Here is a 22497-nt window from a genome sequence, read left to right as displayed (position 1 = left end):
GGCGCCGCAGGGCCCGCATGCCGCGGCGGGCGGGGGGGGGAGGGGGGAGCCCGCTCCGCGCTGCTCCGCGCCGCTCCGCGCGCCGCCGGGAATGCGCCGGCGATGAGGTCATGCCTCGGGAACGGCGGGGGGGCGGGGGGCAGGAATACAGCGCTGACGTCACCCGCAGCCAATCAGCGCGGGCGGCGCGGGGCAGGGTGACGTCAGCCCCGCGGGCGCGGAGCGAGGCGGAGGGAGGGGGAGCTGCTCCCCCCCGCTCCCATCCTATCCCATCCTATCCCATCCCATCCCATCCCATCCCATCCCATCCCGTCCCGTCCCGTCCCGTCCCATCCCTGGCCGGGCGTGAGGAAGTCCGCGGGATTTGTGCGGCCCCGCGCAGCTCCGCTTGCCGCCCTGGTGGTGCCCGCGCTGCCTGCGCGTTCTACCGCGCTGCGCCGGCCCTGCCTCACTGCTGGGCTGCCTGGGGGGCTCCCACGCCTGGTGAATTTGGGTGAGGGTTCCCTCTCGCAAGGAGACGGGTTACCCTGCGGAAAGAGTGCCCCAAGTAGCACAGGGCCCTTTTGGGGGTGACTGTCCTGGCCTCTGAGGTTCCCAAGGAACACCTCTAGCGCCGCGCTGCTCCCGGCAAAAACATGTGCTTTCGTGTATTTCTGGTTCATAGGTGGTTTGCAGGCTGCTCTTCTGGCCTGATGCAGGCTGAGCCTGGAGCTTCTCCTGCAGGCAGGACCACCCCTCCTGCCTGTCAGTGCACCCTGCCTGCATTTCACCTGCCAGCTCTGCCTACCCTGCAGCAGGGTGGCTGTCAGGACAGCCCCACTTGTTCTCAAGAACCCAAGCTGAGGAAGGAAAGATGTAAATGCAGTGTGGGCTCAGCAGGCAGCATAGCAAAGAGTGGCCCAAAAGCTGGGGGCTCAGGGGGAGCTGCCGGTTGGCTCCTGGCTGGATGGGGTGGGCTTATCTCCATCCTGCGGCCGTGGCACTAAAGAGCTGTGCTGGTTGGCTGATGCAGCAGAGGCTTTTCACTGTCCTTGGCCCTGCTCTGACTGCTCCATCTTAGGGACAGATTAGAGTATAGAAGCTTAGGTTTTGCTGGTGCTTAGGAAACCAAGGCAACCTTTCTCCCTGTCAGTATTTACGCTGGATGTTTTAAAATTAGCTTTCATCTCTCCGGACACAAAGCTGGCAGCTTGCTCAAGAAGGGTGACAAGCTCCCACAGTTACTGGTGGCAAAATCTTTCCTAGAAATGTCATTTCTCATAGAATACCAGAGGTATAAAACCATGGATTGCTAAAAAATCTCACTCTATTGCAAAAGCAGCGTCGAGTTCATACCGTTCTCCTACCACAGAAAATCAGCTCATCCAAAGCTGTCAGCAGTGAAACTTTAGCAAAACCAGGGCTACTCTACCTAAGCAGCAAGGCCCATTCACCATAATCAGTGGCAAGATACTGGGCTAGGATGCTTGCTTCTCTAGTGGCTCTGGAGCACTCATTCTGGTGAGAGCTGAAGCAGGACTGTGCCCAGCATGGCTGGAATAAAGCCAGGGTCTTTCTTCCATTCTGCCTTTCCTGGTAGTTTTCCTGCTCAGCTCCCTTCTCACATCCATGCAGGGTGCCCTGGCTGAGGAGAAACTGAGAAAGACTTCTCTTGCTTCAGCTTAGGGCTGTTTCTGACTCTGCCCAACACCCATTTTTTCAGGGGTAAAATAGAAAAAAACGAAGGGGAAATGAACAAGTTTGAAAATCCCAAATCTTCCTTGTAAAATCTATTATCTAGGCAGAGAGCTATGAGCTAGCAAAGCCTGCTGAAGGAAGAGGTTTTCAAGTTTTTTTCCAAACCTGTGTTAAATCAGTGTTTCCCACTCTGGGCCTGGCATGACGCTGCCAGAGAAGCATCCCTGATTGGCTGTTGGGAAGATCACTCCCTGGCTGGCCAGTGGCACAGTGCAAGGGAGGAGTGTGAGGAAGGAGATGGGAGAAGGATGCTGGGCTGCCACTAAGTGAGGGGGAGGAGGTGGTGAGGAAGGGGCAGAGCATGGGGTGTCCCAAGGACCTGCCGGACAGCTGCCTTGGGCTGTTCATTCCATCAAGAGGCTGAGCTGAGCTTCCTCTTGAGCCTTCATCTCTGGCAACCTCTCCTCAGCCACCCCACAGACCCTAATGCATTCCTGGGTGATGGAAACACAGGAGATTTGACCCATATAAAATCCCTAATGGCAGCAAACAGAAGGAGGTGCTCCAGTGGGGCTGGGGACCAGTAAGGTTCTGGTTCTTGTGCCCAGTGGGAGAAGCTCCAGCTCAGAAGCTGTGCATCTCTCCCACACCCACTGCTTCTGTGCAAGGCACTGCAGCCAAACGCTTCATGGGGAGAAACCAAAACAAATGATTCACTGCTGTTAAGCTGCTCCTGGGATCGCAAGGGCCAAGAGCAGGCAGTGATGGAGTCTTGCAAAACGTCACCTGCCTCCCGAAGCCAGGGCTAGCCCCATTTAGATCCCAATCCTGTTCAACTTGAAATTCTGGCATTCAGGTGTGGAGTCATGACTACATGGGAGAGGGCAGACAGCCTGAGTGAGGGCAGTGCTGTGAGCACACCTGAGGCTCTGGGTGGCTCGAGCACACTGACCAGGCAAACAGCATCCCTATTTTCCCCCAGGGAAAATTAAGCAGGGAGAGTCTGGGCAATGCTGTTATGGTCAGGCAGGCAGAACAAAGCAGCCTTACACACTCTAAGCTCCCATCTACCAGATGTGAATCTATTGTCTCAGCCCCAGGGCTGGCCTCCCACCTCCCCATCACAACCACCATAAGCTGAGCAAAAATTATGCAGCAAGTTGCTTATTGCTAAGGGGATGTGCTTTATTTCAGTTAAAGTGCTTAAAAAAGAATTCGCCCCACTCTGTTTTTTCTCCTTTCCCCGATTCCAGGCACATCCAAAGATGGATAGCATCCCAGCTATATGTGTCGAATCAAAGTTATGTTTGTACATTTAATAGTTCTTGCTAAAATGTTTACCAGGCTCCCTATTTGTCATGATGGGGCAAGTGCAGAAGAGTGCAGCAAAGCCTCCTGCATCCTATAGGGATTAAGATTGGAACCATTTCCCTAAAACTAGGAAAAAGAAATTGCTACCAAACCAACTTTCTTATCCATCAAAAAACAGAGGCCTTTTGTCAACCTGCAATTACTTTAAGTGGCTGAATAATTTATTTTAACCTTAGCTGATGTTCAGATGCAGTTCCTTGCACCACCAGCTAAGCCAGCCTCGAGCCGGCTGTGGCACGGGACACTGTCTTCCCACCATAGGGGGTACTGGCACCTCAAAACTGTGCTGATGGCTGAAACAAGAGTTTGCCCTTGTGCTGACATTGCTCCACTTCCACCAGGCATGTTTTTTTCTGTCATGAGCATGCCTGTCACACTGGCTGTGATGTCCAGGAGAGGGGCCACTGCAAGGTTCTGGAGCAAAGTGTTTGCCAGGCTCTGTATTGCCCCATTTTGTAAAGAAACATATTGACTGTGGTGAACTGTGCATACCACACCCTCTTCAGCTACTGCCCATGTACTCCCTGGGGTCCAGGTGTCCAGCTCCCCCTCCCTATGGCTGAAATGGAGCCCAGCAGATACAGAGAGAATCCAAGCATGACCCTTCCTCCTGCAAAGCCCAAAATGGTGTCACTCCATTAGTGAAGAGAATCAACGTGCTTGAGTAGTCCAAAGGCACTTGCAGCATCACCAGGCAGCTGTGTTTCTCACACAGGGTCTGTCCTGGATCTGTCTCTATTTTCCCACAGAAATACCTGACCGTGCACAGTGTAGCTCAGCATTTGCCAGGTGCAGAGCTGCGTGCGCATGTTGCAAAAGCAGCCACCGAGCAATTAATTGCAGAAGTAGCAGGCTGGAGGGCTACGTGCTGTGCCATTCAGTTCAGCGCATGCTGCAGAGGCATTCATTCTGTGGCTCTGGCTGTGCAAGGCACTCCTGCCAAAGGGAAAAAAAACATCCTACATTTAATATATTCACTCTGGCTCCCTCAACCCGAGACACGTCTGAGAAAAGATAGGCAGGAGTGTGGAGATGTGCCAAATGTGGGGCATGGTTTCTGAGCACTGGCACTATGGGTCAAAGTCAGGGGATGGGAGGGGCGGAAGAGCAGGACCTTTGCACTGGCACAAAGTGATCACGCCGGAGGAGCTGAGGCCAGTGGCAGCAGCTAAGCCCTGCAGAGCTTTGCAGTAACACTTCTCAGGTGCAGGAAGCATGCCTGCTCCTTTGCCCCCAGTGCTGAAACAGTGTGCCACGTTGGCATACATGTGGGTTTTCCCTGAGCAGCGAGGGTAGGTGAGTGGCTTTGGTGTGCCTAGAAGCCATTTGGGGTCACATTTACTCCTCTGAAGGCAGTGGGAGGGGGAGGAGAGAGAGAACAGGGACAGGGGAAGGGGAGAGACACTAAGTGATTTCATTTCAGTATACCCGAGTCTTGAAAAATAATCACTGCCCAGTGCTCTGGTACAAGGCATGGTCTTTCTTTTCCTTAAGTGAGTTAGGAAAGGAAAAAACATTACCCCAGGACAGAAGGCAGCATGGTGATAGCATCCTTGCAAGGTTCTCTCAGATCTAGACCCTTTTCCCCTAGCCCTGTGCTGTTTTTTTGTTAGGCTGCTCACCAGTTGCTAGGTTTTTTTGTTTTGTGTTTTGCTTCAATCATTTTCACTGATGAGAGCATCTGCTGCCATCTGTGCCTGCCTCTCCTACCCCCAGCAGGGCTGCACAGTGCCATAGTCTGCCTGCAGATCTGGGTGCTTTTCACTATCCAACCTGCCACACATATCCTGCATAGACCTGCCAGCGTCCAGGGATGGAAAGGAGGGAAGAGGCAGGTCTACCAGCACCCTGCTCTTCCTTTGTATCAGCCAACCATGTCTGAGCATTGCTGCAATTGCACCGGTTGCACGAAGCCCATGGTGCCAAGGTCCCAAGCAAGCCCAGGATCTGGTGGCTCTAAGCAAGGCTGCAGTTCCTCCTCTGAGAATCCAACAGCCAATGAGACCATATTGGAGGGGAAAATACAGACATGAAGGTACTTTGGTAAGATCATCCAGAGCATCAGTACATGGCTGAGAACAGAAGCCAGAGCTGCTACTTGCTGGCAGCGTGACACTACCTCTTGGCCCGTGGAGGGCTCGGGAAGCAGGGTTATGATGCTACAGCTCAATGTTGGATTTCACTGGTGGCTAGTGGCTAACACACCCCACAGAACAGAGATTTGCTATTTGCATCTCTGACTGTTGAGTATCCAGACTGAGGGCGGCTTCAGCTCTAACTCACTGTGTTTTACCTCCATGCCTGGCAGCTCACCCCTGGCATGGGAACCAGTAGATGCTGGTGCTGGGCTGGAAGGTCATTACCTGCATTAGCTCCAGCTCGACATGTTTATTACTGCCAGCCCCTAGACATAGGGGAGGTGCAAGGTCATGTTTACCAGCCAAACCCCAAAATCAGTTCACCTCAGCTGGGATTCAATGCAGCACTGTCTGCAAACCGGCTCAGTGGCATTTGTGCAGGGGTTGCATCATCAAGCCCTGCGTGGCAGCTGGGGCAGGGCCACTGGTGAGCGCTGAGGCTTGCGCAGGTGCGCAGGGTTTGCTGGCACGTAGACCTGCCTCCTGCCTCCTGCCTCCTGCCCCTGCGCTGCTTGGCCCCCGGCCACCTCTCCCTGCCAGCTTGGGGGGGAACGTGTGACAGTGCCCGGGCCCTGGTGTGACGCACGGTGCTGACCGGCCAAGGGGCACGTCCCTGTGGGAACCCGGGGTTGTGATCTCGCCCCCACCTGCTCCTGCCTGGTTTTGGGGTGCAGGAGCCACCCTCACCCCTCACCTGCCTCTTGCCCAAGCCAGCGCTTGCCCTGCGCGGGTGCTCGCATCTCCCCGGCGCTGGAGCTCGTGGGGAGCGTGTCGGCTGCAGGCGATGGCCGGGGATGAACCGCGGCTCCCCGCAAGGGGCAGCGGGCCCGGAGCCTTCTGGCCCCCCCGGCGGCCGCGGGGACGGGCTGGCGCTGCGGTGCGGCGGTGTCGGGGGGCCCTCTGCCTGCCGCCCGCAGCACCGCTCCCCGCAGGCGGCTCCGGCTCTGCTCGGGAAGCCGCCTCCTTCCTCCGTGACCTCCTCCCGGGTGCTGGGGCTGCCGTGCGGGTTCCCCCGAAGCCATTTCATGGCTGGGTGAAGGAGCCCTCTTCCCGCAGCATCTCCTCCCCGGGCAAGCGCACCCCTCAGCGGGTACCCTGAGGGGTACCGCAGGGACACAAAACCTGCAGCAATATTTTAGGCGCAATCTCACGATGTCTGCTAAAAGTGAACAGTCACTCCCCTCCTTACCCATTTCTCCCGTCGAGCTAAAGAAAACGCAAAAAGAAATCCTCATCAAGCTGTCAAGCTCAGTTTCCTGAAGGAATACAATTAAATCTCTACATGACAACATGACCATCAGTTCTTCCCCATCTCCAAAGATGCTTCTCAAGCAGCATTCTGCTGTTGCTCTTCCTCCCCCTCCTCTCCGTTTCCCTTCCCGCAGCCGAGTGCAACAGAGACTGCGGCTTCGCAGCCAAAAAAGGTGCGATTCGGAGAGCGTGGCGTGATGTTGTGAGTGGCAGAAGTGAAAAGGCAGAGAAGCAGCTCTCGAAAGCCTGCCTTCTGCTGCATCGGATGTCAGCCTTGGCAAAACCTGAACTTCCAGAATTTTCTTGCAAAATTAAAAAAAAAAGAAAAAAAAAAAAGAAAATAAAGGAATTACAGGACCTGTTGGATTTGGCTGCTGCTTTGCTTTTGTTTGTTCCCTCAAAATGAAAAAGTTTTTTCTCTTAACACCACAATCAGTGCAATCTGGGTTGTACCTGCCTGCCAGTATGTGGGGATACAGTTTTGCCATCTCAGTTTGGGGCTCCCTAGCACTGGCAAGATGAGAGGAAAGCTAAGCACCTCGTTGCTGTTGTGCTTGGAAGACCTCTGCATGAAAAAATTACTCTTTTTTTTTTCTTTTTTTTTTTTTTTTTTCCCCTAAGCAAGCTTGGAAATCTATGTTCCCCTCTGATTTTCCTCATTTTGGGGGGGTGCTTTCCTACTGCTATGAGTTTGGAGAGGCTCCATTAAAATGAAAGGGGGAACACTAAGAGAGAGGAGGGGGAGAGCACTGGGGCTTTGCTGCTCCCAGCCCAGAGCTACAAGTGGAGCAGAGGAGAGGACTGTGGTGGTTCTGAGCATCTGCTTGTGGTTGATCATCCCATCTTCATTACTGCATCCTCCTTTCCTATCCTGTTCTTGTCCGAGGCATGTCTGAGTGGACCTCTGTCCTGCTGCAGCACAGCAATTTCAGCATTCACACCTCCTACAATGTGGGCAGCAAATAATAAATATGATGGTTACTAATAATAGCCCACCCTCTCCATCCCTCACAGTTTATGCATACAAAAATGCTGCAGAGTCATTTCTATATTCCCCCTGGTTCATGAAACCAGCATCCATTTTCCTACAGATAAGACAGTCCATCAGGGGAAGGGATGATGGTAACTCATTTGTCACACTTGTTAAATGTAGGAAAGGCTGGCTTTGGGTCACTTCCAATTTTGTGCCAGCTCTGTGTTTATCTGAGCAGCCCCATGCCTGCATGTCAAGCAAAGTGTCTCTCTCCTGCATGGCACAAGAGATGGGGATGGCCACACCATCCCAGCAAGACTTCGTAGAGTCAGGGATTCTCTGACTGCAAAAGCACTTGCAACGTGGCTCCAGGGAGTCCCAGCTCACAGAGAGAAACAGACTTGTTATTGTGAGAGGTATCAGACACGTTGGTCCCACAGTGACCTAAACCTGTGGCTTTGAGCTCCTGGCACTGCAAGCGGGGGTCACCCTGTGTGAGTTATCCCCTAAGCCAGGGGGATAACTAGGCTTGTGTTTGCGCTGAAAAGCTTGAGAGGTACAATGGGCACCTGGATGGTGAAGGATATCAAGCCAAATTTGCAATGGACAAAATGAGGTCAGTGAAGGTACAAAGGGAAGAAAATGGTGATGCAACCTCACCTGTGAGCTCCTCCTAACCCTCAGAGGACTTTGGGGTGACTAGTCAGGGTCTTGCCTAAACTAGCACAGTCCCAGAGGGCTTTAATTTGCTCCAATTATCAGGTGACAGCTTAGGGTGGCTGCAACGTGAATAATTTTGGCTGCACCTTCTTTGGAGGCACTGCCATTGTGACATGCCACCTCCTTCCTCTGTCAGGGACGAGGACTGAATACAGATCCTAGATATGTTGGGATGAAAATGCCAATGACTACAACCCCTAAGATCTTGCTTCAGAGAAAGGAGCAAGAAGTAATCAAGAGAGGCCGGGAAGAGTCTTCACCTCTGGATAAGTGACCATAGACCTGTTAATGGCTAAGATACTTCCTAGGGCACCATATACTGCAGTGTTGGCAGAAACTTAATAGATCTCTGATCTGGTCTAGTATGGAAATGCCCTTCAGAAATTGGGGAACAGGTAGGAATGCAGATCCTTCTGTCTATAGCTTCTCCCATAAATGAAGCCCAGGCTGGGGTTAAGATGTAGAGACCTGGGTAGGAAGGGGTGACATCTCATGAGGCTTTCAGGGAAGCATCCTCATGGTCTGTCCCCATGGCTCACTATGGCACAGTCCTCACTGAGCACAGCCCAGAGACAGCACGTTGATTTTACCACACACTCCAGAGAGGATGAAGCATCCCACAGTGACCTGTCTGCATTCCCCATCTCTTGCTGCACTTTTCCTTTCATGGTGGGCACAAAGGTGGATGCTGTTGCATCATTCCTGAGGCAGCTGCAACATATGAGATGATGGGTCAGAGGAGCTGAAAAGCTGTATTTTAGTCCTGGTCTTGCCATTAATTTGTGGTGTTTTCAAGTCAAGGTGTGTTGATTTGCAGTGCTGCAGGCAGCTGCAGGCAACTGTTGGGCTTTAAGCTCCCACCTTGATCAGTGGCAAACGTGAGGTGTCTCCAGATTCTCTCTGTAATAACCCTGGGAAGCGCTGTGGTAGCAGCAGGTTCAGACTGCGGTGGTTTATTCCTGTCTTCAACAGTGGTCCTAGTAGGGGAGGGGGGACCTGCCCACTCAGCTGCATTTGCTTGCTTGCAATTGATCAGCCATTCACAGGAGTTGCTGAGGTCTCAGCTCTTAAATCTGGATCTGAGCCCTCTTTGATGGCTGTGTGCGGTTCCAACCCACAGCAGCATCCCTCACTCCTGCATTAAATCTCTCCCAAGAAGCTGCTGGTGACATTAGCTTTTTCTCTTGCCAGCCTGTAGGGACCAGGAGCCCAACCGTCCTAAGGAAGGAATCAACCCAGCAGCATCAGGTATTAGAGGTATCTTTATTGACCGTTTACGGAAATACAGTAGCACTCGGTTTAGGGGGCTTAGGCAAGCTCTCCAGAAGGTGCCTTCCTTCTCAGCATTGCCAGGAAATCCTGAGGAGAAACCTGCCATTTAATGCTTTGGGGTTTCTCTGGAGGCTTTGGGGCTCCCTAGCATGAACTTCCTAGCACCCTGAGCTCTCCAGGGATTTGAACCAGTAGATTAAACTCAAGAGAGGAAAAGAAAAAGAAATCCCTGTACTTCAAGGGTGATGGGTGGTCTGAACATGTCTGATATGTTGTGAGCCAGCCCTGCTGTGGTCACCATCCATCACAACATGCACCTCCTGCTTGGCAGAACCCAGCTGCTCCCCAGAGCTCAGCTTTCTGCTGCCAGGAGCGCATCACTCTCAGCTTTGCACGCTCATGTCACACAGCTTGTTGGACACAATATAAATATTTCTTAGTCTGGTTTTCTCCCTGTGCACATGTGAGAGCAAGACCCTTTCTACAGCAGTCCACAAACTGTTTGGGGGCAGGAAGGGTATGCTCAGCTGGGCTGGTCAACTCATTCAATTTCTATTTATGTATTTGATTGGCTTTTGTTGTTTTGTTTTGGGTTTGTTTGTTGGGTTTTTTTGCAATCAAGGTGGAACGTTGGGTATTTTTGAGTTCTTGCTACAAGAAACAACTGCAGACACTTCTGGCATAGAGGCATTTTGGCAGCGGCCACTGCTGTTGGCCTCACTCTAGTAGTCAGTGAGGGGGTATCGCAGGAAGATGAAGATAAGGATGATACAGAAGGTGGCAAGGGCTGAGCTGGTGATGTTAAAAAGTCGGGCTGTCTTGGCATCTTCAACTGCTCCATTTAAGTCATTGAGGAGTTTCTTATCCCGGACCTGAGACCAAAAAAAGAAATTTAAAAAACAAATTGAGAGATATAAAAAGGACATAACTTGTTTCAAGCAACACCCATACTGTGGGGTACCTGTGCAGCAGACAAGGGCTGGGCTGTGCCTCTTTGCATATGAACACTTGGGGTGCCTTAAAACTCCCCAAGGTCAGGTTTGCACCTCAGCTCTGCTATGAGCTGAGCTTGTGAAGCCAAGCATTGTAATGTCTGTGGGCTGGAAACCCCTGGGAGTTGAGAAGACCTGGAAGAGTGACCTGTTGCTGTTACCAACCAGGCAAACCAGGTTTCCTGGGGCTCCTGGAGTGAGGCAGTGCCATTTTGAGCCTGAGGAATGCAAAAGGCAACTGAGGTGCTGCCTTGCACCCCATGCATGTGGGCACTAAGGCATCCTCCCCACCATATTGCAGCCCCCTGGCCCTGGGCTTCGGCTCGCCCAGCCCATGAGTGAGGTGGCTGGCTGTGGTTTTGGTGTGCATCCCTGTGCCTCTGTCTGCACTGAGGGACTGAGTGGGCAAGACCTGGCACAGCATCCTACTGCAGCTCCAGGGCTGTGTATGAGCCTCCAGCATATTAAGCAGTCCTAGGTTAATGAGTTCCTTTTGCAGGTCTTATGCGGCTTGTGTAGCATCTCTGCCCTTGGCAGTTTTCAGTCCTTGACAGTGTGGTCTGCTCTCTCCATTTTCCTGCAGGCTGGAACTTCCATGGGCTTGCCTAGGGACAGCTCTGCAGTGGGTAAGGATTGTGCATGTCCATGGGCTCACCTCTACCTCCTCCAGGCTGCCAGGCACTGACTGTCAGGCAGCGATGGCACAGCTAGGCAGTGGGTGGCACCAGCAGGCAGTGGGTGGCACCAGCAGGCAGTGGGTGGCACCAGCAGGCAATGGGTGGCACAGCTAGGCAGCGATGGCACTACCAGGCAGCAGATGGCACTGCAAGGCTGCAATGCCACTAGCAGGCACGAATAGCACTATGAAGCAGTGAATTGCACAACCAGGTAGTGCCACTAGCAGGCAGTGATGGCACAGCCAGGCAGTGGATGGCACTGCCTGCCAGCAGCAGCTCTGCAGGTTGAGCCCAGCAGATGAATAGTCAGGTTCCATCTCTCCCCATCCCCAGACCACCGTGTGAACTGGCACTCAGCAGACCCAGGCAGCTCCACCCCAAAGATGTGGGAAGAAAAGATCAGGAAAAATTGCCACTCTTCCCTTTGCCATAACTGAGTGGGCTGGCACGGTGTGGCAGTGCCTGCTTCACTGCCCCATGTAAGGCCAGAGGGTTGCAGGCAGCAGGGCCCCATGCCCCAGCAGCCCACCAGGCCCCTGGCAGCCCACCTGCCCTGCCAGCTGGACACTAAAGGTCAATGTCAGGCTGCAAAAACCAGCCCTGAAGTCCTACCTGGAAATATTAACAGGCTTTTATCAACCAGGACCTTTCTAAAAAGACTCTGTGATGGATTCAGATTGCCTCTTGGTGACATTTTCTCTCTCCCTCCTGCAGTGCTTACCCATGGGTCTGTCCTGAAAGCCTTCTGCGACTTGCTGGATATGAGGAAGGATTGCTGAACCCCTCATTCCCACTGATCCATGTCTCAGACCTTCAAACAATGTCCCCTCCTCCATCACATCAGTGGGGACCTCTCTGCACAAGCACTCCCTGCTCTTGATTAATCCTGGCCCGTGTGGAGGGAGTCTGCTATTGGCATGAGGCCCACAGGAGCTGATGCTGGCAGGCATTTAGCCAGGCACATAGGCAAGAATGACAGCTCTGTTTTCCTCCTTGTATTGAATCCTGTGCCGTGCTGTGGGCCTCTGGTACACCCTGCTTCTGGGAGCCTGCAGCTGAAGCCAGGGCCATCCATCCATCACCTCACTGCTGAGAGCTAAGCAGCTTCAGAGCATCCTTCTGGGAGTGAGGACAGGATGGTCACAAACTGTGCATGGCTCTGTGGCGTGCTTGGCTGGTGCTCCCAGCAGCAAAGATGACCTCTGGGAAGGCAGCAAGCTGGCAGCCTAGGAGCCCCCACACATTTTTGTGTCAGTTGCGTGTACAGGATGACTCACTTTCAAAATTATTCAGTAGGTTCAGCATCCTTCCGAAAACCCCTGGGCAGCCAGCACCTCCTCACTCACCCGTGAGTAGCATGGAGGTCCCTGCAGCCAGAGCTCCGGGGATGCTGGATTTGGGCCAGAAATCCCACCTGCTGCTCCTGGCAGATTCTTTTAAGCTCTCATGCACTTCCCTCTTCTCAGTGGTGGAGGCAAACCCTGCACAGAGCAAATGCCTCCTACCTCTTCCTGCCCGGTAACTGCTCAGTGGCTGCGAGAGGCTGCTCTCTGCTGCAGCAAGCCCTGGCTGCCATCTGTTAGGCAGGCAGGCAGGAGTTTCTCCAGCAGACCGGCGTGGCCGGTGCACCGAGCTCTGCAACCTCCCACCGCTGAGCTGTTTGCTTGCTTTTGTGGGCCCAGTGCCTCTGGGCCCCAGGAGCTCTCCCTTGCTCCTCACCTCCTGCTCCTCCTGTCCCCGGGGCGTGCTGCTGCCCTCATTTCTGTGCCCAGCCCTCTCCCAGTACTCCCAGCAGCCACTCCGGTCTGACACCAGCTCGCACTTGTGACCGACGCCTTAGCTCTTTCCCACGGTGTGCTTCAGCAGCCTCTGCCCTTGCCTCTGCTGTGGCTTTTTCTCTGGCTCTGCTTCGGTATGCTGCTCCTCAGCATCTCTAGCAAGAGGTGCCTGGGGCTGCTTTAGAAGTTGAGTGCCACAGCCTCTCTGCTTCTTGGGGTTAATAAATATCTACAGATTTGTGCTAGTCAGCTTCCACTCAAAATGGGGAAGGTCAACACACAGCAAGAGGGGAAGGTAAACAGCTGTGCCCAGAGCCACATGCTAAGTGCCAGGCAGAGAGAGGGCAGGAGAGCTCAGCTCTTCTGGAGTGCTATCACACCCCAAATTTCAGTGCCCTCGAGAGGCAGGAAAACTCTGTGAGTAACCCTGTGTGCTGCTGTTGGGGTTTAAAAAACCAGCAGGGCTTCTTGCCATCTCTCTCTGTTCAACACAACGCGGCATCCATACCACAGCTGGTCTCAGATCCCAGCTCCTCTGATCTACCACCTCGTGGTGTAATGGGTACTGAGAGGGACTTGGCTTACCCTGGTGGTCTCCAGAGACAGACCTCCTAACAACTGAAGTGAGTTCTCTTGCCACCAGGTGCTGATGCATCATTTGTTACTGCTTGGAGCTGCGAAAGAGGAGAGGAGGGAGCTGCGGGATATCAGGCCAGAGCATTTGCTCCTGATGAAAACCAACTGACTACAAAGAGTTGCCATTGGAGTGACCCTCCCTTCTGTGCTGGGCTAAGGTTAAGGTTATTTTAGTGTTTCTAACTTCCCTGGTCCTGCTGTTATCTCTTCTTTCCCAGCACCACTGCATGCTTATATGTGAGCGCTTTGCTTTCAATCTGGGAGGCTGACCTTGAGAATCTTGAGATGCTAGAAATATCCCCTGGAGGGATATGTGAGTTAGTGTGACTCCGTTGCAGCTCAGCAAGCTGTATCTGCTGAGGATCTGGCCCACTATGGGTGTAAATAAGGATAAGGCATGCTGTCACTGTTCTTCAGAGTGCCCAGCTGGTGTGTCTGTCACAGAGTACTTGGCTTGGATGTCATAGTCCTTGCCCTCACCTGACTTAATGTATTTACTTGAATAACAGCGTAAGTTCTTTGGTGCTGGGGTGGGGTTTTGGAATTTTTTAGTAAGTGGTGGTCACCGTGAAATAGAATTGCCCTGCAGAAAGAAATCTAGAAGGCTGCAGCTCAGCTGCAGGCAGACACAAAGATATGGTTTCCCCAGCTGTGGCCAAAACCAGTGACAATGAGGAAGAAGACAGCTTTATGGTAATATTCAAGTTGTACTTAACCATACATCTGGCTTCTAGTGTGGGCACTGTGCTTCTGAAACTGGTGAAAATACTAGGATATGCAAAGGTCCATAACGAAACATCTCATGGACTTGGGGCATGAAGGAGCTACTGCTTTATTAACAGTATGAATGTGGCAAAAGCAGGTGATGTTTATGGCAGAGTACTGAAAATGATATTTCTGATAAAGAAAATGATGATTTTTTAGGTTGCTAGTTGTTTCAGTTATTTAAAGAAAATGGGAAAACTGTAACCTGGAAACAGTTTAATGCCACCAGCACCCTGATGGCCCTTCAGCCAGGAAACCTGTGCTCCACTGGCCAAGGGTTCTGCCATCAGAAATCCCAGAATGGGCTTAGGGAGGGAAAGGTGCTTCTTCCTTCCTTTCACTCCCAGAGCACCTTACTTGGTCTTTACAGAGCACATATACCCTGGAAAGGCTGGAACTTCAGTTATCTGCTACTACATTGTCTTTACATTGAATTCCAGAGGAATGAGAGAAGTCTGTTTAAAGCTACATCTGTCCCCAGGGTATTCCTTGCTAGTGCTTTCTCTGATCTTCTGGGGAAAAACCTGATGGACTGTTAAAGAGATGGAAACAATATAGGCTTCTGGAAAAATGACCCTAACATCCAGCCTGGCTGGGAAGTTGTGAAGATCTCTGCAGTAGATATGAGTGAGGAAAGATCCGATCTTTTTCAACATTCCAGTGGTCTTCCTGAGAACAGATCTTCTGCTACTGTCCCAGCATTCCCATTGCCTCCCACCACCCATCCCAGCAGCAGCCCATGAGAGCATTTGCCATCCCTTCAGCCACTTGCTAGCTCTGTCCTGTGCCTCTGAGGAACATTTTGTTTCGATTTCACTCCTACCACAGAGTCACAGCCACTGGGGAGATCCAAGACCAGAGCAGAATTATTTCTACCTGCTCTGCTCTGGGTCTGTTTGGGTACCACCATTACAACTGATCAGCTACTGCTCCTGCAGTCCAAAAGCCCAGGCTGGTTTTTGACAGCCACCTTCTATTTTCCTTTCCCTGATATGGACATATTTGCCCATTTGCTTTCCCTCAGCACCACTTCTGTTTTTTCACACTGGAGTTTATGTCCTCTAGACCTTTGCATCTGGATGCTGAGCCCACACCTTTGCCTCAGCATCAGGCTCTGGTCCCGGCCCCAGGTTACTTTGGGCTTTGCCCTCCCTTCCACTTCATATCAAGGACAGTGAAGGGTCCAGTCTTTAAAGGGCTTGTAGGTGGCAGACCCTACTCTGTCCTGTCCTGTGGGGATGGGTCAGCCCAGTCTTCAGGCTGTCCTGCCCCCACTGCTGGCTGCAGTGGAGGGACTACATCTACCCAGATCCCACGTCCCCAAGATGTGAAACCCTTTCTTAGCCCACTGTGACTGCGCCTCTTGCATGGAAATGATGCTAATCACTAGAGGCAAATTCTGATCAGCAACAACACACTAACAGAAAAAGGAAGACAGTTTCTTCCCTTGCTGGCTAAATGAGTGGGGGTGTTAAGGGACTCCCTGCTCCCCAATTGTGTTAGGCTGCCACTGCCTGGATTTGCCCTTGGATCAGTCCTGCTTTTGGTGATGCTCAGCCCTGGCATAATTTAAGCTATTAAATGCCTTGCCCAGGCAGCATGGGTGGCAGATGGGTGTCCATTGCCCATCTTGGGGAAGAGGAAACTGAGGCAGACACCACAGGGCCAGTGCTGGGCAAGCCCAGGGCATGGATCCACAGACTCGACCCCGAGCCTTTCTGCTGGAGACCCTGATAGGCTCCGGAGCAGCCTCCTTGCAGTGCTGGGCACTCACAGTCCAGCTCATGGGAGCTGGATGGGGTTAATTGATCTGCTTGTGTGATGAAGCCCATCTGTGCACTGGCCTTCTTCTAAACACTGCCTGCCAAAACAAATCATCTAGCTTCCCTCCTGGGCCACCCAGCTGCCCCAGGCTCTCTGCACATCCACTCAGCTAGTTTTGAGGCTGGCAGGCAGGGAGGGAGAGGGCAGCTCAGGCTCCTCTCTCCTGGTGGCTTCCAAGGGGCTGCCTTTTAGCTGGGCATCATCCCTGCTGGGCTGTTCTCCATTGCAGCTACTGGAAGTCCCATCCCCTTTACTGGTTGTGCTCCGTGCCTTTGCCTTCTCCATCAACACAGCTCTACTTCCCCCCAGCCCCAACACAGTGCAAAGCCCCCCTTGCACTTCTTCCTCCTCAGCTACTCAGGGCTCATTCCCAAAATGCTAGCAGGTCTCTGGGGCTTCCCTTGGGATTTATAGGGTCTGAGATGGAGGAGCTGGCCACCAGCTCTGGTGTTATAATTAGGAAGAGGGCAAGAAGGAAATAGGCAGGATTGCCCAGCACCTTGGTAGCTTTTTCCCCCCGTAACTTGCCAGGCACCATCTGATCCTGGCTGGCTGCTTCTTACTGCTTCTGCCTGACTATCCGATGCTGCCGGAGCCTCCAAAGGTACCAGAGCAAGTCAAAGCTCCTCATCCCCACCCAGAGCAATATCCCCAAATCCAAACCACACCTCAGCTCTCCCCAGCCCCAGTGAGTGCAACTTCTCTTTTGGGTGGCAAAGATGTGATTTACATCAGGCACAACCCCCAGCCACCCCCCCCCCCCCACTCCACGCCTCCCTTGCCCCCCTGTGCACTCAGTACTCACTTTCAGTGAATAGGCCAAGGCGATGAAGCCCAGGCAGCAGAAGTTGAGGTATACGAAGTTGAAAATGGACCAGAGATAGTAGTCATTCACCTCGGTGGTGTCGGGGTAGATTTCTATGACAGTGGTGGGGTTGGTCATTGTCTTCTTCTCCACGGAGTGCTTGCACGGGACCGCGGGCTGCAGGCTGTCCCCTTTGCAGCTCTTGCTCTCCATGAGATAGACGGCGGAAGAGGGAGACAGGACGGGCGAGGCTTGCTGGAGAGCTGGGGGCTTGGCGATGCAGGTGAAGCAGCCCTGTGGGGGGCCCTGGGGTGGTCTCGGGGTCCAGGCCACCCCCTCGAAGGGGCACGGTGGGCCCAAGGGGGGGTCCTGTGTCCTCTCCGTGGTGGCTGCTGCGGTGTCACCGCACTCTACCCTGGCAAAGTGAAAAGCCCCCCCGTGAAAAACGGGGGTGAGGGGATGGGGAGGTGGGAAAGAAGAAGAAGGGGATAAGGAGCGGAAAAGGAGAGAGGTAGGGGGAAGGCAGGAGAGAGAGAGGGACAGGAACACAGAGGAAAGAGAGGGGAGAGGAGCGATGAAGTGGGCAGAGAGAGGGAGGAGAGGAGGGCAGGCAGGAGGGGGAGGAGGAAGTACCTCTACGCCCGGGGACAAAAAACCCGCTGCCTCGGCACGGAGCTGCCAGCGGCCCCAGCCCCGCGGCTGGGGGCAGAGGAGCGAGCAGCAGCGGGCGGCAGCAGGCAGCATCCCTCCCCCTCTTCCTCATCTTCCCCTCCTCCTTCGCTCCAGCTGTCCTGCGTGACCCGTTCCCGAGTCACGAGTGGGGAAATAAATTAAATTTTAAAAAAAGAAGGAAACAAATAAAAGCAGAAAGAAACACTTGGGAGAAGCCAGGCGGGGGCCTCCAGGGGAGTTGCCGGCTAACCGCGTTGCATGCCCCCCCTCCCGCAGCCCTCCCCGCCCTCCTGTCGGTCTGTCTGTCTGTCTTATCTGTCTGTCGGGGCCTTCTGCTTTCTGTCCCATGCCGGAATGGGCGCGGGTCGCTGGGCTGCGGGCGGCGGGCGGAGCGGGTCTCCCGGTGCGGCACAGCAGCCCGGCCCCTCGCCCTCCCCCCGCCCGGGTTTGGATTTTGTTGTTGTTGGATTTCGTTTGGTTGTGGCTAGATTTTTAGTCTGTGCTTTTTTGGTTTTGTTTGTTTGTTGGGGGTTTTTTTGGAGTTTGGATTTTTTTATTTTTTTTGGCTGAGTCCTCATCTCTGCGGGATTCCAGATGGGATTGCGTTTCCCGATTTCTACCACCTGCCAGCAGGTTCCATTCCCCCTCCTTCCCTTCCTCTCCTCGCTCTCGCCCCCGCCTATATTTTTTTTTTGGAGAATATCGTGACCGGAGAGGAGGAGGATGGAGAAGAGGGAATGAAGATAGAGGATGGGGAGGGGGCTGTGGGAAGAAGGCCCCCCCCACCCCCCAGCTTTGCAGATATAAGACGCTAGTCCACCTCTGGCTGCCCGTCCGTCCGTCCATCCGTCTCCTCCGAAGACATCAGGAGGAGCGAGGAATACTCACAAGGAGGGATGCGGGGAGTCGCTGCATATCCGGCTCAGCGCTGCCTCCGGCTCGGCTTCCTCGGCGCTGGAGTTGCGGGAGGAGGGGAGGGAGCTGGGGGGGGGAGGCACCCATGGGCTAGGGGTGCCCGAGAGGCAGAGTTAGGGGCTGGGAAGGTCAACCTGCAGCCTCCCTTCTCCCCTCAAACATGCTTCACACAGGAGAGCTCCTTAGTGTCCCTTCTCGTGTCCCCGCTACAGGGACGTCACCTCCTGCTTGGAGCATCCTGGACGAACCTCGCTTGAGAAGGACATCTCCCAGATCCGGCCAAGCAGCTTCCCTGGCATACTCGGAGGGATGCTCGGCCCCATTCTTCCCAGCATCACCCACAGAGTCCTTAGCAGTGGGGTCTTGCTGCAGCCTGTGTTGTTGTGGGTTTGCTCCCATGGGTCTGGGAGAAAAACCTCCAGCAAGCATGGCAGGGGCATTTAGGGATGATGGGGGCAGCGTGGCGAGGGGAGGTGGGAGTGATGCAGTGCCATGGGGAAAAAAGTGCTCTGGCTGTGGGAGGTAGATGCAATTGAGATAAATCCTGCATGTGGGGCAATAAATCCTGCCAGCACTGAGCAAACACCAGGGCAGGCACCCCGATAGCAGGACGCAGGGCATGTGTCTACTTTAGGGGAGGAGGGGGGGATGTCACAATCTGGCTGTGCCCAGGCTTGGCACAGGATCAGAGAAATGCTTGCTGTCTCCCATTGCAAACAGCCCTGGGAGCTGCATGATAACCCGTTCTGGGGTGCCGTGGTAGCATCCCCTGAGGGATGTGATACTGGAGATCAGCTGGTGCTGCATCGGAACAGCTTGCAGGTCATTTGGGAGGACACAGCTGTTGCATGGAGAGGGTGAGGACATGAGGACATGCCATGTCACCTTGCAGTGGCAGAGCCTGGCCCACTGCAGGTGGCTTTGAGGCAGCATCCAGTTTGGCTGGGGTGCTGGGGAAGGGGAGCAGAGAAATCCCAGAGTACTGAAAACAGGCTGGGTAAAACAAAAGTTTGTGCAAGCAGTACCTGCAGGGGAAGGGAAATCCTCTGGAAATGCCTTAAGCCTGCCCGCAAAGTGCTGAGCTAAGAAATAAGTATGGTAATTCACTCAGCTGTTCTCAGGCAGGTTTGGCTCCTGCATAGTGGCATCCACCCCGTGTTCATCCCCGTGGGTTGGTGTGATGCAAGGGGATTTCTCATGCAGCCACAGCGCTCCCAGGCTGGAGGGGCTCCAGTTTGCAGAAGGCCAGTTTAATCTGTCTGAAGGTGCCTGCACTGGTTAAAAAAAGGACAGGTTGCCCTTTGGTTTAGGATTTCTCACAGCCAGAGTGATGTTGGGCCCTGCCAAAGTAAAGAGAGATTTTTATTAGTGCTACAGCTGTCTGTAACGAGACCCAGGTCTCTCTCCAAGAAGTTGCTAAGGAGCAGAAGCAGAGCCAGGGTGAGTGATGTTGCTGTGGGATTAAGATGTTTGCAGGAGAGGCAAAGCCACGGTCAGCTCTCCTCAGCTTTTCTGGAGGTCTTGGGCAAACCTGGGCAACTTGCAGTTGTGCAGAGCATCCTTCCCAGGCTCGGGAGAAGCAATTAAACCCCTTGGATGCACATTGCTGTCTGCTGTGGGAGCTATGGATGAGCCTGCATTTGTCGGGAGAAAGTTGCGTAGGTGTGACTGTTCCTCTCCTTAATGACAAGTAGGGATGGAGAGCGAGCAGATAAAAAAGTCAAACAGGGGGGAAGAGGAGGCAAGAGAGGGTAAGAGGAGGCAGCAGGGTGGTGTAGGGGTATGTGGGATCAAGAGAGGTGGGTGCATTCCCTGGTGTGAATAGGATTGAAAGGTCAGGGAGGTTGGATGGCTGCTTTTTCTCTTCTCCAGGTGCCAGGCTGACCCTATGGTTGGCAGAGCACTTTTGGGTCTTTGGGTTGGTAATTCATCATCTTTCTCAATGCTAAAAGTGAGCACTGAGAAGCTTATGAAGGTGGACCACAATGGCATATATGCAGCATCACTAGTTCAAAAACCATTCATTATGACCCTTCAGAACTAGGGAACTAGCTTAAAAAAGACACAAGGAATAAAAATCCCTCAGCATTCTGCATTATTTTAACATGCCTATTTTCTGGGAATCTTTTAAGGTCATGAATGCAAGCCCTCAACTATAAGGTCTAGGACCATTTTCCTTTCAAATAAAAGATGGGGTGAGCATGAATAATTACCTGGATTACTATGGCATCAAGGCCTGCATTGCTAAGCATTGGATGAGCAGAAGTGAAAGATGTTTCCTGCCCCAAAGCAGTTGTCTCGTAATTGTGTTGAAGATAGGTGGGCTGTAGCACAATCAAGTGCTGTAAGACCCATGAGAAAGTCTCCCAATCTCAAATCCTACTCCAGCTCTCTGGAAGAATATTAGCATGACCTTCCCCTGCATTTCTCTGAAGGAGAAAGCCCATAACCTCCTGAATGCTCTTTCCTGTTCCCCCTATAAATTTCCTCAATGCATTGTTAAGCCCCATAAGCAGTAAGGTGGCCAGAGGTTTAGAGAACTAAATCCCATCTCCCTGCTCTCCCTTGATCTCTGTCTCCTGTCCTCTAAGCTTTCAATTTGCACTCCACTTCTTCTCCCTCCCAAAGGAACCTAAAAATAAATCCAAGAAAGAGCGGAAAAAAAGAAAAAAAAGCCACCACCCCCCCAAAACAATGTTATTCGTCATTGATGGTGGGTAAAAATAGTTTCCCAAAGCAACAAAGTGCTGAGCCACCAAATGAAGAAGTTGTCTCCATAAACAAGGGGTCTCATCCTCCCTCTCCTTGGGCAGATCCTTGTCTGAGTGGACTTGAAGCCAAGACCTAAACAGTTGGTTGAAGAAGGAACAGACCCATGAAGACGGCTCTGAGGGTCAGGGCCAAGCACCCTACCACTCAAGGGGACATATAATGAAAAATTTTATCTTCTTTGCATCAGTGGAGACATTTAATAGAGTGAGTTATCAAATTGTCATGTGCATGGAGTTCTGCAGAGACAGTGCAGTAAATGGGGTGGCTGGTGTAAATTTGGGTATTTGCTGGGCAAGATAACGTGGGGCCAGGTGCAGGTGGCTCACGGGTTGGGGTGTGCTCTGTTCCCTGCTGGAAAAGCAGGGGTGGACAATCCTGGCTCTTGGCTTCTCAGGGGCAAGCCTGTGACTGCCCCATTGAGACGTAACGTTCAGTAGTCACAGCACGATTAAAAGCTCACACAGTCCCCCCAGCAGGAACAATGCACTCGCATTCCCGTCAATATTTGGCAGCAGATGACTTGTTCTCCCCCTGAGCTATTGAGGACCGGTGTGCTGCATGACTGGTTTTCAGGACCAAGCCAGCCCTTTTGGGCTAAATCCATCTCTTTAACATTGGAGAACAGCTGATCAGGATATTAAGGCATCCTGGGGGACAGAGGTTCAGCATGTGCCAGTGGGGACATCAGGTTCTCTGTGTGCTTAGATCTGTGCTCAGAAAATGGGATGGGACGTGGCTGCATCCATTTAGCTTATGTAGATGATGCTTTTTTTCAAAGTAGGGATTAGCTCTTATCTTCTACCTGGCACACGGGGCCTTCATTCTGCATCAGAGTCTCTGCCTTCTGTACCGCAGCACCAGGACCAAAAATTGCATAGCCAGGCAGTAGCCTGTATTTTGAAAAAAATGCCCATGCTCCTCATCACCAGGTCTTGGGAGCATAAACTCCATATCCTAGTGGGTTTTAGGCTGGATTTAGAAACTAGAGTCCCACTTTAGCTGCTACAGGACCACTCTATGCCCCAAGCGAAACACAAGCTTGCTCTAGCTGGCCCAGGGGACAGCATGAGTATCCTGCAGGAGGACTACCCTTGGCAATACTCAGACAGGGAGATGTGACCCCAGGAGAAGGCTGTAGGTTAGGAGAGATGCTGGGAGTGCCAGCCACCCCAGTGTTGTTGGATCAGGCAGGTGACACTGCTATGTCATCATGAAGAGCTCAAGTTCATATACTAAAAAAAGACAAATCCAACCAACAC

The 22497-nt window shown here is 52.9% G+C and overlaps 1 protein-coding gene across 1 annotated transcript; it reads right to left on the bottom strand.

Moving 5' to 3' along the window:
• Nucleotides 1-9374: 9374 nt before the first annotated feature.
• Nucleotides 9375-18765, bottom strand: IFITM10 (interferon induced transmembrane protein 10). The gene is made up of 4 exons (XM_051621060.1): nt 18677-18765; nt 18440-18556; nt 16880-17294; nt 9375-10274 (listed from the first exon to the last, which is right to left on the bottom strand). The coding sequence occupies exons 1-4, from the start codon at nt 18763-18765 to the stop codon at nt 10125-10127; spliced, it is 771 nt and encodes a 256-aa protein (XP_051477020.1). The 3' UTR covers nt 9375-10124.
• Nucleotides 18766-22497: the final 3732 nt, after the last annotated feature.

This window comes from Apus apus, chromosome 5, assembly GCF_020740795.1.
Source record: "Apus apus isolate bApuApu2 chromosome 5, bApuApu2.pri.cur, whole genome shotgun sequence".
NCBI classification, from domain to species: Eukaryota; Metazoa; Chordata; class Aves; order Apodiformes; family Apodidae; genus Apus; species Apus apus.
This window is presented reverse-complemented; position numbering and strand designations above follow the sequence as displayed.